Consider the following 18136-nt stretch of genomic DNA (forward strand, 5'->3'; position numbering starts at 1 on the left):
TGGCATTGTGCCCCATGGTTGATGCCAGTGGGCCCCATGGCTGATGCCGGTGGGTGGCATTTTGCCCTTTCACTGGTGTTAGTGGAGGGGAGATAATTATGCTCCATTGTTGGTTTCAGTGGATAAAATAGTGCCCCAAGGGCCGGAAAAAAAGCAAGGTAAGTGCTGCATCTGGCCCCCGGGCCACAGTTTGGAGACAACTGCTCTATAGTATCAAAATGTTTATCCAACCTGAATGTTTAACAAAGGAAAAGTTAGTTTTGTTCTTAACAGGGGGAAAATGTTTGCCCAATTATAAGGCAACTATTAGTGTACACAATATTTAGACAACTAACTTATTGTACATATCCTAATTTTCCACACCCATTTTTGGGGGGTTTTTCTTTTTCATGGAAATATTTTGAGAAAAACCACATGTACAGTACAAATAAAGTCCATACAAGAACACAAATTCGCAACAGGTTACAATACGGCATCTAGCAAGGAAAGACGCCGTAAAACAAAGCATAAAGACGTCATCCATAGTCTCCTCATCGACCCTTATGCTTGCGTTTTACAGTTAGAGTAACAAATAAGTAACCTAATATTACTCGTAGCACCATAAAACTTTTTTTGACTTTTAAAAAATATTCGTATACCAATAAAGCACACTGTTCGTTCTTTTTAAGAACTGCCATGAATAGCATTTTTCAGTTTTTGGATCTGTTCACAATGAACTTTTGCTGCAGCAGCAGCAGCAACCAAAGCCTCTCTAGTGCTGCAGAAAGCGGTGTATTGTCTTCCCTCGCTATGAATATTGCATTTGAGATAGGCACACAAGTTCTCAATAGGATTTAATGGAAGGTCATTCAATTATCCTTTAGGTCTTTGCTTGCTAACCAAGCAGAGGAGTATTGTCCTGCATTAACATGGCCTTCTTGAATGCTGCTAATTTCTTCCTGAACCACTGCATGAGGAAAGTAGTTCAAAAACTGAAGTAGATTTGGGAGTTTTTCTACAGCCCAAAAATGTAGAACCAGCTCATCCTTAACCGCATCAGCTTTCGCACTAGTATTCCCTTATGGACCAAAGCCCTTTTGTTCATTTCTGCAGAGGACCCGTTTATGTGGCGATTTAAGTTTTTCATTACTTGTGCTTTTTGGGTGCATGACTCCCAGCACACGTGAAACGTGAACATGTGACAAAAACACAGTGCGTTTTTTTTAGGCGTTTTCTATTCACTTCAATTGGGAGCTGTATTTTTTTTTTTTTTTTTGTGCAGTTTAGAAAAGCACACCAAAGATGCAGCGCTTTTTTAAAAACGCACCCGGTGCAGTGCAGTGCAGTGCAGTGCAGTGCAGTGCAGTAGTGTGAAGAATCCCATAGGAGTTATAGGGAATTATTTATTTATTTATTTTTTTTCCGTGTGGTTTTAGCAAGGTAAAGCAAAGCCTGTAAAGTGATTCTTAAAGGGTAAGTTCACCTTTACAGAAAAATCTGCAAGGTGAACTTACACAGCCCCCCCCCCGGTCAATCTCCCATTCTAAGCCCCAGAATATCCGCATCAGGAGTCTGGAGCGTCTTACCAGCTGACAGGACGGGCTATGCGGTTTCTGATTGGTCGCCCATGTGACGCCGCTGACCAATTAGAGTGCTCCAAAACATCTCTCCTAACAAGGTACGTTTTGGACACTCCGCTGAGAGGATTTCTAAACCCTGGACTCCTGACTCAAAAATGCTGGGGCTGGAGATTGCCGCGGATCGGGGGGGGGGGGGGGGGGGGTGAAGAGGGGGTCCTGTGTAAGTTCACCTTACAGATTTTTTTTCTGTAAAGGTGAATTTACATTTTAAGTCAGAAGGTTCTTTTATCTTAAAGTGGATGTAAACCCGATTTGTGAAATTTAAGCTGGGCATATATATCTGTAGTGTTTTCTTATCTCTCTCCAAAGCCCTAAGTCCCATGGCTTTCTCCTGTTCCGTTCTCCTGCTCCGTTCTTCTGTTATCAGCATGAGAACTTCTGACAAGTTCTCTGTCAACTGTGATAAAACCAGCCTGAAATTTTGTGTTGGGTGGGTGCTATAAATAGATTAGTAGAGAGCTGGTCTATTCACAGCACAGCTCTGCAAGTCTCTGCCTATGTGGAGAAGGGAGTGTGTGCCTTTTCTCCAATCAGCTGTCTCAGTGTATGGCAAAAATACACACCCGCAGGTGAATTCAGGAAGAGAAAATTCAAATAGAACGTGCATTTTTCCAAACTGTATATAAAGCTGAAGACACCAGATATACATGTAAAACTTATGTAGGGAGATTTGTTTCATCTCTGTGTATCATCTGAGGCTGTTCACTTCACTGGGTATATGTGAGGGTTTACATCTACTTTAATGCATTCTATGCATAAAGATGTAAAAAAACCTGTGTGCAGCAACCCCCCCTCAGCCCCCCTAATACTTACCTGAGCCCCATCTCGATCCAGCGATGTTGCACAAGGGTCTCGGCTGTAAAAGACTCTCCCTCATTGGCTGAGACAGCAGAGTGGTGCCAATGGCTCCTGCCTGCTGTCAATCAAAGTCAGTAAACCAATAAGGAGAAAGGAGGCCGGGCCGAGCCATGGCTCCATGTCTAAATGGACACACAGAGCAGCGTCTCGGCTTGGGTGCCCCCATAGCAGGCTGCTTGCTGTGGGGGCACTCAGCAGGAGAGAGGGACCCAAGAAGAGGAGGATCTGTGCTGCTCTGCGAAAAAACACTGCAGAGAACAGGTAAATGTAACATATTTGTTATTTTTAAACAAAAAAAACAGAGACTTTAATATCACTTTAGGCCTGGTTTACACCTATGCATTTAATGCTTTTTGCAGATTTGCACTGCAGTCCATTTAACATGGTTTCCTATGGAACACGTTCTGTATTACAAATCCTGCAAAATGCAAAAAGCACTAAAAATGCATGGTTGTGAACCAGGCTTAAAGTGATTGTAAAACGATCACCTTGTAAAACAGCCCATTCAGTTTAAAATATAAATGAAAGGCACAACACTTATAAATACCTTTTTTTCCCTTTTTTATGCAAAGACATTCCCTCTGTTCTCAGCTGCATAAGAGCTGGGGGAGGAGAAGCTGCGTCACACTGAGCTTCCCAGTGAATGGCTGGGCAGCGGAGGCGTGTCCAGGACAAGTCTGATCTTTGAAGGAAAGTACATGAGTTCCCAGCATAGCTAGAAAACTGACCACGATGTGCTCTCTTGCTTACTGTAGTCGGTTTTTCATATAGGTAAGCAAGGGAACTGGCAGGATCACCAGGGATTTCACATAAAGGAAGCAATACAAAGAGAACAGGAGACTTTCTTATACAAGTACATGGTACAGCAGACACACATATTGGGAATATGAAGTGTTGGTAAGAAACCTTTTTAAGGTTTTTTTTTTTTTTCTTTTGTTTTGTTGGGTTTTTTTTTTTTATTTTAACCTTTTCTGCACTAAGGTAAAAAACCTCCTGGTTGCAGATCCCCCTTCTAATTATCTGAGTCAAATCTTGATCCAGCGATGTGCATGAAAGCAGGGTCTCTCTCCTCATTGGCTCACACAGCAATGGGAGTCATTGGCTCCTGCTGCTCTCAATCACAGCCAGTGAGAAGAGAGCAGGGGTGGGGCTGAGCTGCTGAATGGACACACAGACCACGGCTCGGGAGCGAACCTGCTACAGTTCCCCCATAGCATTTTGGGGGCACTCGGCAGGGGGGGCGGAGGCAGGACCACTGGTGGGGGACCCAAAAAAGGTGGGATTAGGCTTTCTTTTGGCATAATTGTTATACAACAAATGATTTTATTTTTATTTTCTAGGAAATCCATATACAAAAAAAGACACCAATGTAATAAAAATAAAAATCAATTCTAACAAGTGTTATGTTTTTTGCAACCCTGTTGAATATTCACAACAAACCGTTCTATTGTCTAATGGTCAAGCTTTAATAGTTTAGCAATTTTCAGAATGTTGCATCCGTCTGGCATTTTTATCGTTTTCGACTTTCCAATGTCGATTTAAATCCTATTTCTGTCCCTTTTTATGTGAGTTAATCAAGCTGCTTTAATAGTTACACATTTTAGGGTTTGGGATAACCTTAAGGAAGATCACCCCACTGTCCTATATCATATAATACGGGAAGGTCCTGGGGCTGTAGATCTATATACAATATAGTATAGGCCAGAGTAAAAGATCTGCCGTGCTCTTTTTATTTAGTCGGAGGGATGCTTGGAGAATCTACAGTGGCAGACCTTCATTGTGAGGCTGAGTGTCGCTCCTCTAATGTCTGATGAGAAATTTGGAGACCATTTATATGCTGATGAGGCTGCTTCTCTGCATCAAGTGGATGTTTGGGGTCCTGTCATGTTTTCACCTGCTGCATGCTTTGCTGAAGCTCTCCTGGGGTGGGGGGGTGGGGGGGAGGCCTCCAGCTGTCATATGTGGGGTGGAGGAAATGAGGGCAAAGGGGTCTGCGGTGGGAGGGGATGGGACCCTCTGGCACGTGGCTGGCTCAGCTGCTCCTCTTGACCTAATGAATTGAACAAGTGCTATATCCCCTTGGGGATGGCCAATGTCAGCGGCGAAGACTGATGTGTCATGACGCGTGCCGCACATTGTCTGCAGCTGCTTCGTTATCTGGCTGTTTAACGATGGCTGATAATGACCAACCAGCAGGTCTCTTACCAGCACAGATCCCTGTGTCAGTATGTGACCACCAGCCGCTTCTCTTCCTCTACAACAGGTGTCACCTCTGTCTATTCACTGCTGATAAATATAATATAGCAAAATCGCAGTGTTTGTGATGATATAGAAACAATATGGTTGTGTTTGTCTGACTAGTGTGTGCAGACACTGTCATGATATAGATGTGGTAAGACCTGTGCGCAGTCAGTATGGAGATGGATCAGTATGGCAGGGTGGCTTATGGGTACACACACAGTATGATGACGGTATAGGTAAGTACAGCAGCTGACGGATACACATACAGTATACTTATGGTATAGGCCAGCAGGGTAGATGATGGGTAAACACCCAGTATGATGATGGTATAGGTCAGAATGGTAGATGATGGGTACACACACAGTATGATGATGGTATAGGTCAGCATGATAGATGATGATTACACATGCAGTATGATGATTTGTACACAAACAGTATGGAGATGGTATAGGTCAGCATGGTAGATGGGTACACACACAGTATGGGGATGGTATAGGTCAGCATGGTAGATGATGGGCACACACACAGTATGATGATGGGTGTACACACAGTATGGAGATGTATAGGTCAGCATGGTAGATGATGGGTGTACACACAGTATGGAGATATATAGGTCAGCATGGTAGATGGGTACACACACAGTATAGAGATGGTATAGGTCAGCATGGTAGATGATGGGTACACACACAGTATGGAGATGGTATAGGTCAGCATGGTAGATGATGGGCACACACACAGTATGATGATGGGTGTACACACAGTATGGAGATGTATAGGTCAGCATGGTAGATGGGTACACGCAGTATGGTGATGGGTACACACACAGTATAGAGATGGTATAGGTCAGCATGGTAGATGATGGGTACACACACAGTATGGAGATGGTATAGGTCAGCATAGTAGATAGGTTCACACTCAGTATTGTGATGGTATAGGTCAGCATGGTAGATGATGGGTACACACACAGTATGGAGATGGTATAGGTCAGCATAGTAGATGGGTTCACACGCAGTATGGTGATGGTATAGGTCAGCATGGTAGATGATGGGTACACACGCAATATAATGGAATAGGTTACCATGGTAGATGATGAGTGCACACAGTGTGTGGTGATGGTATAGATCAGTCTCTTCACATATTGCTATTTTACTATCGGATATATCAGTCTGGATGTCGCACCACTTCCTAATCTATCCAAAACCGAACCTATTATTTTTCCTCCCCCACGTGCCTGTTTCCCCTGATCTCTCTGTCAAAATTGATGGCACATCTATCAGCCCATCCCCACATGCTAAGGTCCTAGGAGTAGTCCTGGACTCCGAACTCTCCTTTAAGCCCCACGTCCATTCACTGTCCAAATCTTTCCGCTTCAACCTCCGGAACATCTCCAAAATACGCCCCTTTTCTAACCAATGACACAACAAAGCTCTTCACTCCCTGGTCATCTCTCGCCTCGATTACTGCAACTCCCTTCTCATTGGCCTACCACTGCATACTCTATCCCCCCTTCAGTCCATCGTGAATGCTGCTGCCAGTGTCCTGCACCTTACCAACTGCTGTCTCTGCTACTCCTCTCTGTCAATCCCTCCACTGGCTTCCGCTCACCCAACGAATTAAATTCAAAATACTAACAACTACCTACAAAGCAATCCACAACTCTGCCCCCAGCTACATCACTGATCTAGTCTCAAAATACCAACCTAATCGTTCTCTTCAATCTTCTCAAGACCTCCTGCTCTCTAGCTTGCTCATCACCTCCTCCCATGCTCGTCTCCAGGACTTTTCCAGGCTCCTCCAAGCCTATGGAACTCCTTACCCCAATCTGTCCGTCTATCTCCTACTCTATTAGCTTTTAGATGATCCCTGAAAACCCTTCTCCTCAGAGAAGCCTATCCTACCCACACCTAACAACTGTATTTTCATTTTGTCCATCTGATCATCCCCCACAGCTACTACCCCTTGTTCCACTTGACTCTCCCTTCTAGATTGTAAGCTCTAACGAGCAGGGCCCTCTGATCCTTCCTGTATTGAATTGTATTGTAATTGTACTGTCTTCCCCGATGTTGTAAAGCACTGTGCAAACTGTTGGCACTATAATCCTGTATAATAATAATAGGTGTACACACAGTATGGAGATGTATAGGTCAGCACGGTAGATGGGTACACATGCAGTATGGTGATGGTATAAGTCTGCATGGTAGTTGAGTAGACCTGCAGTATGGTAATGAATATAGATCAGTATAGCAGCTGATGGGTGCAAGCATAGTATGATGATTGTATAGGTCCGTATGATAGCTGGTGGGTGGACATGCAGTATGGTGGTGTAGGTTGGCATGAAAGCTGGTGGTACACACCTGGTATGGTGATGGTGTAGATCAGTGAGGTGATATTGTGGTTGATGGGTACACACAGTATGGCGAGTTCGCGCGTCGTTCCCACTCTCGTGTAAAGCGTATTTTTCACGCGGTGTTTCTCGCGGTTTGATCAGTGGCACAGGGCCTGTTATTAGGAATCTATTAATAGGGCCACTTGCTGATAAAAGTGGATCTTCAGCAGCTTTAGTAAAACAAACATTTCCATAAGTAAATGAAGAATTCATTGGCGTCTTGTGGCTGTTTAATAAATGAATTGTGACTGATTACCTATTAATATGGACGCCTCAGGAATTCACCCGGGGGACGCGGAGCAGTGAAATAGAGAGGGTCTCGTCCCCCTGGGAAATCACTTCCTCATGTCTGCAGCTTAAATATCTCGCTCAACTATCAATAAGGAGGTAATTGAATTTTGAGCACAAACATGATGCCCGATGGATGACAGAGAGGAGGGGAGGGGTCTCTGCGGGACCATTTACCCCCCCTCCCTCTCCCTCCTCACCAGAGATCTTCATGGAAGATAGATGCTTAATCCATGAAATAGAGATTAGGCTGAGAAGAGGGAGCCTCCACATGCCTCCCCTCTGTCCCCTCGCTCCTCCGTACAGGCTGGCCTGCAGACAGCACAGCGTGTGATGTAAGGTTCCTGGGTCATGTATGGGGGAATTCTGGTTTAGAAAGAGACGGGTCACCCCTTTGCTTTTTTTTTTTTTTTTTTTTTTTTTTTTTGCTGAAGGCGTAACATTTCTGTGCTGCTCATTAGCCCCATCAGCATTTTCTCTAATGTTTATTTCTGAGAATCCCTGAAATAAGCACTGTCTGTGTTGCCCGTGGCAATCTGGTTCATTTTGGGGAATGAAAGGAGGCTGCTGTTGGGGGTACATGGCTCTTTCAATCTAGTGTCTAAATCCATAGGTGTTCTACAGCAAGAAACGACGGTCCCTACACCATCGACACCTCAGAGGGACCTACCTTTTGCTTTCTTGTTATTGGAGTGATGAGAAATTCTGCTGTTAATACCAATGCAGGCTACTGCTCTACTGTACTGCTTCTGGCAGTCACTTACCTGCCTCTTACTGTGCATAGCTGTGACTTGTGTATGTTGTGTAGCAGGCAGGTATCTTGGCTCACACGTGTAGCAGGCAGGTATCTTGGGTCACACGTGTAGCGCACAGGTGTCTCGACTCACACGTGTAGCGCGCAGGTGTCTCGACTCACACGTGTAGCGCGCAGGTGTCTCGGCTCGCACGTGTAGCGCGCAGGTGTCTCGGCTCGCACGTGTAGCGCGCAGGTGTCTCGGCTCGCACGTGTAGCGCGCAGGTGTCTCGGCTCGCACGTGTAGCGCGCAGGTGTCTCGGCTCGCACGTGAAGCACGCAGGTGTCTCGGCTCACACATGAAGCACGCAGGTGTCTCGGCTCACACATGAAGCGCGCAAGTGTCTCGGCTCACATTTGTAGCGCGCAGGTGTCTCGGCTCACACGTGTAAGCATGCAGGTATCTTGGCTCATACATGTAGCACACGGCCGTCTTGGCTTGCATGTGTTCTACAGCAAGAAACGACGGTCCCTACACCATCGACACCTCAGAGGGACCTACCTTTTGCTTTCTTGGTATTGAAGTGATGAGAAATTCTGCTGTTAATACCAATGCAGGCTACTGCTCTACTGTACTGCTTCTGGCAGTCATTTACCTGCCTCTTACTGTGCATAGCTGTGACTTGTGTATGTTGTGTAGCACGCAGGTGTCTTGGGTGACAAGTGTAGCACACAGGTGTCTCGGCTCACACGTGTAAGCACGCAGGTGTCCCGGCTCGCACGTGCAAGCACGCAGGTGTCCCGGCTCGCACGTGCAAGCACGCAGGTGTCTCGGCTCGCACGTGCAAGCACGCAGGTGTCTCGGCTCGCACGTGCAAGCACGCAGGTGTCTCGGCTCGCACGTGCAAGCACGCAGGTGTCTCGGCTCGCACGTGCAAGCACGCAGGTGTCTCGGCTCGCACGTGCAAGCACGCAGGTGTCTCGGCTCGCACGTGTAGCACATGGCTGTGTTGGCTTGCATGTGTTCTGCACACATGCTGAGTAAGCCGTGTGCCACACAACTGTCTCAGCGCACATGTGTAGAATGGAGCGGCTTTCTCCACCACCACCAATCCCCCCCCCCCCCACCCCCCCAATCATCCTTGCTGTAGCCCCCTGGCTGTTAATTTAGTAATTATCCTCCAGCGTGCTGGCTGCTCTGATTATTTTGTTATTGGAAGAGACAGGACTAAGTAGAATTAATCAATCTAAATGCAATTAGCATCATGTTAACCCAGTGATGGACATCTCAAGGTGAGGCCACCAGCGCCTTCTTCTTATTAGCATTCACATCACTCGCCCCATCCTGAATTACATTCAAACCAGATTTTTTTTTTTTTTTTTAAGATCCGTCACTGTGCTGGAGCTTACATCTTTCTTAACACATTTCCAAGTGTTCTGTGTGTGTGTCGCTATTCCGAGTGTAGTGTGTTGAGAGACACTATGCTGAGTGTATGGTTCGTGTGTTACACTAACCTGAGTGTAAACCTGTATGTGCATATGCAAGACACTATCCTAAGTGTACTGTGTGTGTGATACCATGCCAAGTGTAGTGTGTGTGCCACTATGCAGAGTGTAGTGTGTGTGTGTGTGTGTGTGTGTGTTAAACCCATGTGTAACCTGTATGTGTACATATGAGATACTATGCCTAGTGTATTGTTTGTGTTACACTAAACCGAGAGTAACCAGTGTAGCACATGTGATCCTGTCCCGAGTGTATTTTGTGTCATGTTTGTGGATGTTGCTGGTTTAGGTTGTTGAATATAACTTGTGATCAGGTGGAAATGAGGGTGGAGGGCGCATAGCCATATTTCATCTCTCGCCGTACACAACGCTCCTCCCTAGTCTGATGGGATTTGGGGAGCAGCATGTGTGAATTTGTTTTACCACTCAGAAATGAACAGATGTTGGTATAAATTACAACTGTGTCTGACGTCTTGCAAATTAAAAGCACGCTCGGCATTACTAAACAATCTGCGGGAAGAACAGTGCAGAGAGTCATGGGTTGTATACGGTGAGAAGTGTTTCAACTCAACCTCAAAAATACAAACTGGGGGGCATCAGTGAATGCTTTCACACATACACTTTGTGGCTGCCCCTTCTTCTATCTTCTCTCTGCTTTACTCTACCTTACTCCAGTTCACCTTACATTGCCCCCTTCTCTTCCGTTCTGCTTATCTGCACCCTATTCTGCCCTCTCCTTCTCCCCTCTCCTTCTCCCCTCCTCTCCTTCTCCCCTCTTCTCCTTCTCCCTTCTTCTCCTTCTTCTCCCCTCTTCTCCTTCTCTCCTCTCCTTCTTCTTCTCCTTTTTCCTTCTCCTTCTTCTCCTTCTCCTTCTTCTCCTTCTTCTCCTTCTCCTTCTTCTCCTTCTTCTCCTTCTTCTCCTTCTTCTCCTCCTTCTCCTTCTCCTTCTCCTTCTCCTTCTCCCCCCCCCCCCCCCTCTTCTTCTCCTCTTTTGTGTCCCGCTCTAATCTGCCCCCTTCTCTTCCGCTCTGCTTATCTGCACCCTACTCTGCCCTCTCTTCTTTCTCTCTTCTCCTCCTCAAGAAGTTCTTTTTTTTTCTTCCCCCCCCCCCCCCCCCCCCCACTCTAATCTGCCCCCTTCTCTTGCTCTGCTACACTCCACCTTATTCTGCTACTTGTCTTCCACTATTTTCTACTACACATCACTCTACTCTGCTCTCTTGCACTTCTTCTCTTTTCTACTCTGCCCTCTCCTATTCTGCCCTGCTCTACTCCACCCTAATTTGCTTTGCTCTATTCCACCCTGCTCTGCCTTCTCCTCTGCTGCACTCTTTAACTCTACTCGGCTCTCTCCTTTCCTTATCTGCTTTACTCCACCTTACTCTGGTTACTCCACTTTATTATTCCTCTTCTCCTGTCCTACTTGGCTCCACTCAGGGCTGCTGCAGAGATTTTTTAACACCCTAGGCGAAACCACATTTTGCTGCCCCCTTGGTTTCACCCCGGACTCCACCCCCCTTCACTCTGCCCATGTATACAGTGGAGGTGGCGGGTTGGAGATTTTTGCGGCAGTTCTCCACCTTTTTTCTTCAGCCGTGGTCCGCAGGCCCGCACCTGAGCCTCTGGACATGGCCTTAAGACAAATAGTGGCGGCACCGGCTCGCTTCCGCACACCAGCCATGGTCCGCATGTATAAAGACAGACTAGAGCAGTATAGGGACAGGCTAGCAGCAGTGCAGTACAAAAGGGTATTTCCCAGAGTTAGTACCAACCCTTCTCGGTTTTATACTGCATTGCTGCAATAGTATGTACATGTGTATGTTCCCGGGTTGTTTTTGTCCAGTGTACCTTTCCGGGCATCTTCTGGGGCCGCCAATCTTCCGTGACTACATGTCCCATGATGCTCCCCTAGTCACTTCTGATTGGCCCTCCGCCAATGGGGAGAGAAAAAGAGCAGGCAGGAAGCTGGTGCGAGCTGTTCTCTCTTCCGCACTGCTGACGGGAGAAAGGAGGGGGCAAGCGGGGGGAAAACATTCTTACAGCCCGCAGCGCACCTCTCCCCTGTGACATAGTGCCACTGCCTGAGATCTCTGGTGAACCAAACAGGGGAAAAGAGCCCACCGTGCTGTCACCGCTTCACTCGTGGGGTGCGCTCTACTGATGTGCCTATGGGTAGTGCCGACCCTGGCTCCACTTCACCCTGCTATGACCTCTCCTGTCTTGATATATTACACTCCTTCAACCTTTTCTGCCTCCTTTTTTTGCTCTGCCCTATTTTATCCTACCCTTCTCCTTTTCTTGCTATACGTCACTCCACCCTGCAGTCTCCTCTTCTGCTCTGCTCCACGCCATCCCTCTCTGCCCTGTACTTTCTTGCTCTTTCACCCTTCTCTGCTCTCCTTTTATTGGTCTGCTCCACCCTACTATGCCCTATCCTCTCCTGCTCAGCTCCACCCTGCCCTACTCTGCATTCTATACTCCTGCTCTGCTTCACTCCATTACCCTCTGCTTAACTCCATCCTACTGTGCCTGCTACTTTTCTCGCTGCTTCACTTTACCCCCATCTGTTCTCCCCTCTCCTGCGCCACCCCACTCTACTTTGCCCTTTCATTTCCTTCTCAACGCCATTCCCCCCACCCCTCTCCGCTTTCTCCTTTTCTTTCTGCTCTACCCTCTTCTCCACTCCATTATACTCTGCTCTTTCCTTACCTACTCTGTCCCTCTCCACCCTACTCTGCTTTTTTTTTTTCTCTCCTTTTCTCTTAAGACCTGCTCCACCCTTCCCAACTGCATTCTCCTCTCCTCCAACTACTCCTGTCAGTAATAAATTGATATAGAATATGTGCCCCCTGGATAATTTACACATATACAGTATCTCACAAGTGAGTACTGTACACCCCTCATATTTTCTTATATCTTTATATGTGACAAATTACACTTTGCTACAATGTAAAGTAGTGAGTGTAAAGCTTGTATAACAGTGTAAATTTGTAAATCCCCTCAAAATAACTGGACACACAGCCATTAATGTCTAAACCGCTGGCAACAAAAGTGAGTACACCCCTAAGTGAAAATGTCCAAATTGGGCCCAAAGTGTCAATATTTTGTGTGGCCACCATCATTTTCCAGCACTGCCTTAACCCTCTTGGGCATGGAGTTCACCAGAGCTTCACAGGTTGTCACTGGAGTCCTCTTCCACTCCTCCATGACGACATCACTGAGCTGGTGGATGATAGAGACCTTGCGCTCCTCCACCTTCCGTTTGAGGATGTCCCACAGATGCTCAATAGGGTTTTAGGTCTGGAGACATGCTTGGCCAGTCCATCACCTTTACCCTCAGCTTCTTTAGCAAGGCAGTGGTCCTCCTTGGAGGTGTGTTTGGGGTCGTTATCATATTGGAATACTGCCCTGCGGCCCAGTCTCCAAAGGGAGGGGGATCATGCTCTGCTTCAGTATGTCACAGTACATGTTGGCATTCATGGTTCCCTCAATGAACTGTAGCTCCTCAGTGCCGGTGTCTTGCCGAGAAAGTTCCCCCAGCGGATAAGGACCCCCCTGTACTGCGCAGGCACAGCACTTGCGCAGTACGAACAACTAAGGAGCCACCGAAAATAGCCGAAGCTGAAAACCTTCAATCAGCTGTACACGGCGCCTGCGCACTGGGTCCAGGTTCAAGCCCCACCATCCAAGTGGACCTAGAGGGAGAATAAAAAAGTGCCGAGCGAGGCCGTGCCTGAAGCGTGGCGAGCCCGCGAGGGGCCCTCTTACAGGCGCCGTGTACAGCTGATTTACAACTATTCGGCTATTTCCGCCGGCTCCTACTGCGCAGTAGAGGGGGGTCCTTATCCGCCGAGGGGAACTTTCTCGGCAGAACACCGGCAGCACTCATGCAGCCCCAGACCATGACACTCCCACCACCATGCTTGACTGTAGGCAAGACACGCTTGTCTTTGTACTCCTAACCTGGTTACCGCCACACACGCTTGACACCATCTGATCCAAATAAGTTTATCTTGGTCTCATCAGACCACAGGACATGGTTCAAATAATCCGTGTCCTTAGTCTGCTTGTCTTTAGTAAACTGTTTGCGGGCTTTCTTGTGCATCATTAGGAGAGGCTTCCTTCTGGAACGACAGCCATGCAGACCAATTTTGATGCAGTGTGCGGCGTATAGTCTGATCACTGACAAGCTGACCCCCCCCCCACCCCTTCAACTTCTGCAGCAATGCTTGCAGCACTCATGTCTATTTCCCAAAGACAGCTCTGGATAGGACGCTGAGCACATGCACTCAGCTTCTTTGGTGGACCATAGAGAGGCCTATTCTGAGTGGAACTGAGTGGATTCTGTCCTGGTAAGCCGCTGCATGGTCTTGGCCACCGTGCTGCAGCTCAGTTTTGAGGTCATCTTATCCTCCTATAGCCTAGGCCATCTTTATGTAGAGAAACAATTCTTGTTTTCAGATCCAGCAAGTCTGCCGGCTGGCCAGAGACCCAAACAATGCCAGAATCGGCTTTGATCGGATCTAGTAACATGGAAGCGAGGTCATAACCTCGCTTCCGGTTTACGGAAGCCTTAAAGGCGTCAAATTTTTTTAAATTACAGCATTCAAAACAGCCAGACTTGGCTATTTAAATGCTTTAAAGTGCAAAGGAAGGATTCGGGGTCTTTTAGACCCCAGATCCCTCCATAAAGAGTACCTGTCACTGCCTATTACTGTCACAAGGGATGTTTACATTTCTTGTGACCGCAATAAAAGTGATTAAAAATAAATAAAATTAAAGGGACAGTGTAAAAATAAAAAATAAGAGGGAAAAAATGTAAAGTTCCCAATCCCCTCCGTGCTCGCACACAGAAGTGAACGCATACGTAAGTCGCGTCACCAAATGTAAACAGTGTTCAAACTACACATATGAAGTATCGCGACGAACGTTAGAGCGAGAGCAATAATTCTAGTGCAAGACCTCCTCTGTATTTCTAAACTGGTAACCTGTAGACATTTTTAACCACTTGCCACCCAGGCCAATTCTGACATTTCTCTCCTACATGTAAAAATTATCATCATTACATAGAACCCCCAAACATTATATATGATTTTTAGCAAAGACCCTAGAGAATACAATGGCGGTTGTTGCAACTTTTTATCTCGCACGGTATTTGCGCAGCAATTTTTCCAACGTGGTTTTTTTTGGGAAAGAAACCGTTTTGTGCTTTAAAAAAAACAGTACAGTTAGACCAATGTTTTTGCATATTGTGAAAGATGAAGTTAGGCCGAGTAAATAGATACCCAACATGTCACGCTTCAAAATTGCACACACTCGTGGAATGGCGCCAAACTTCGGTACTTAAAAATCCCCATAGGCGACGTTTGAAATCTTTTTACTGGTTACATGTTTTGAGTTACAGAGGAGGTCTAGGGACAAAATTATTGCTCTCGCTCCAACATTCGCGTTGATAGCTCACATGTATGGTTTGAACACCATTTTCATATGTGGGCGGGACTTGCATATGCGTTAGCTTCTGCGTACAAGCACACGGGGACAGGGGCGCTTTTTTAAAAAAAAAATGTTTTCTTTATTTTTAATTATACTTTTTATTTTGACACTTTTGGAAAAAAAAAATGTGATCACTTTTATTCCTGGTAAACATCCCTTGTAATAAGAATATGGCATGACAGGTCCTCTTTTTATAGTGAGATATGGAGTCAATAAGACCCCACATCTCACCACTAGGCTGGGAAGCCTGAAATTAAAAAAAAATAAACCGATCACCGCTTCCCAGCCTGAAGCGGCGCCGTTTTTTTGAATGCAGAGGCCAGGCGTAACGTCATAACATCGTGCCCGGCCTCCAACGATCATAGAGACTCCAGCGACCATCTGGTCCGCCGGAAATCTCTATGATCAACATCCGGGGGCCGGCGGATCCTCTGTCCGACTCATCGATCGTATCGGTGAATCGGTAGAAGCACAGGAGGGCGGGGGGGGGGGGGGGGGGAGGAATGTCCCCTCTCGCCTGCCGTAAGAACGATCAAGCGGTGCAACAGCCGCTATGATCATTTTTATGGTGTAGGGAATCGCCGGCTGAAAACGGCAATATCTGAATGATGTCTGTAGCTACACCCATCATTCAGATATACCCGCTCAAAGTCCGTCACGTCATATGACGGCGGGCGGGAGTGAGGCGGTTAAAGCGTCGCCTATGGAGATTTTTAAGTACCGTAGTTTGTCACTATTCCACAAGTGTATTTTTAAAGCATGGCAAGTTAGGTATCTATTTACTCACGTAACATCATCTTTCACATTATACAAAAAATATTGTGCTAACTTTACCGTTTTTGTTTTTTTTTTTAAATTCATGAAAGTGTATTTCTTCCCAAAAAATTGCATTTGAAAGACCGCTGCGCAAATACAGTCTAATGTTTGGGGGTTCTAAGTAATTTTCGAGCAAAAAATACTGGTTTTAACTTGTAAGCAGCAAGTGTCAGAAAAAGGCTTAGGGGGTTAAAGTGGCTGTAAACCCTCCTTCGTGACTTTTACCTATAGGTAAGCATAGAATAAGACTTGCCTATAGGTAGAGGAAATATCTCCTAAACGTGCGCCGTTTAGGAGATATTTCCCTTGTAGTGCGCAGATGTCATCGGCGCATGCGCTGTGAAGAAACGAACCTCCGTGCCGTTTCTTCCCCAGCGTGTGCCGTGACTGACTGCTCCCGCAGACATGCATGGGAGTGACGTCACGCGGCTCCGGCCAGTCACAGAGCCAGAGTCTGCGGCCCCGGAAGGAAGAGGGGTGAAGATGGACTCGGCCTGCACAGGGGACAGCTCTGGATTCGTTTGCAGGTAAGTGTCACATAATGGGCTAGTATGCGATGCATACTAGCCCATTATGCTTTTAGTTTGCAGGGAGCAGAAGAGGAAGTAAAACCCATCAGGGTTTACTTCCTCTTTAAGATTGTCTCTTTCCTCATTGGCTCCCCTTTTAAAGTAAATTCAGACCCACAGCAGGACATTTTTTAGTAGTGTATCCAATACCCTCCCAGCAGATGACTTCCATAACTAACATTGACTTTTGTCTCTTCCAGCCCGTGAAATGACCCGAGGAAAGTTTCTGAATATTCTGGAGAAGGCCAAGAAGTAGATTTCTGGGACAGATGGCGGGTTTGAGCTGCCCACAATACATTGTGGCTGTTTGGCAGTCATTCTTAATTTTAAGACTTGTGTCTTCAGCATTGGGTGGTACTGAATTTAAAATATGGGCTCCTGTATGTGATCACCTGCCCTTCATTTAGAAGTCAGCACCTGTGCAGTCATTCTGCTGCAAAACTTGTTTAAACAAATAAAAGCCAATGATTTGTTAGAATTGTGAGTGGTGTACTGACTATATTAAGTGATATAATGGAAATGGAGTACTGTACACGTATGTTCTTCAGTAATGTCTCCTCTTCCTATTGATAACAAAGTATGCACTGTATAATGGTGACAGTTGATCCTTCTGTAGGCAGAAAAGATCCCGAGTGCCTCACATCCACCAAAGCCCAGCAGTGTCTATAGTAAAATCAGCCTCAAGCCATGTCCAACACGTTTCACCCCACCCATGAGGCTTCGCCATGACCTCCATGGCTAAGCCGAGTGGGAAGGGTGAAATGCGTCAGTGTGTGGCCTGGACTGAGCGTGGCCTGGGGCTGCTTTTACTATAGGCTTTGCTGGAGCTGCAGCACTTCTGATCTTTTCTTTCTAAATGTTTACAAATTGAGCAGATGAGCGCTTCTTCAGCTTGCACGCTTTAGCGGGAGTCACTGAGCCTGTACAGATAACGAGCCCAAAGTGGTACCCCCAAGCTATGATTTTGGTTTGCAGTTGACCTGTCTTTTTATTAATTTGTGATAAGGGACACCCTCCTAATTAATAGTAGAGGTACATTGAATAATAGGGATAGTAGACCCCTCCTATTTATAATAAAGTAGATATTCAACAAGTGATGGGGGATCCCTCCTGTTAATAGATTGTAACCTATACTGTCAAAAGTATTGGGATGCCTGCCTTTACACATACATGAATTTTAATGGCATCCCAGTCTTAGTCTGTAGGGTTCAATATTGAGTTGGTCCATCATTTGCAGCTATAACAGTTCCAACTCTTCTAGGAAGACTGTCCACAAGGTTTAGTAGTGTGTCTATGAGAATGTTTGACCATTCTTCCAGAAGCGCATTTGTGAGGTCAGGCACTGATGGACGAGAAGGCCTGGCTCACAGTCTCTGCTCTAATTCATCCCAAAGGTGTTCTATCTGGTCGAGGTGCAGGCCAGTCAAGTTCCTCCACCCCAAACTCGCTCATCCATGTCTTTATGGACCTTGCTTTTGTGCACTGGTCCAAATCATTTGGTGGAGGGGGGATTACGGTGTGGGGTTGTTTTTCAGGGGTTGGACTTGGCCCCTTGGTTCCAGTGAAGGGAACTCTTAAGGTGTCAGCATACCAAGACATTTTGGACAATTTCATGTTCCCAACTTTGTGG

The 18136-nt window shown here is 46.4% G+C and overlaps 1 protein-coding gene across 1 annotated transcript in view; it reads left to right on the forward strand.

The window, feature by feature from the left end:
• LIN52 (lin-52 DREAM MuvB core complex component) overlaps nucleotides 1-16984 on the forward strand; it is a gene marked incomplete at its 5' end in the record, with an annotated part of 60098 nt that extends 43114 nt beyond the window's left edge. The window contains 1 exon segment of the mRNA XM_073610762.1: nucleotides 16707-16984. Coding sequence (XP_073466863.1) covers nucleotides 16707-16762 — 56 coding nt within the window.
• Nucleotides 16985-18136: the final 1152 nt, after the last annotated feature.

This window comes from Aquarana catesbeiana, linkage group LG13 (genome assembly GCF_042186555.1).
Source record: "Aquarana catesbeiana isolate 2022-GZ linkage group LG13, ASM4218655v1, whole genome shotgun sequence".
Taxonomy (NCBI): Eukaryota; Metazoa; Chordata; class Amphibia; order Anura; family Ranidae; genus Aquarana; species Aquarana catesbeiana.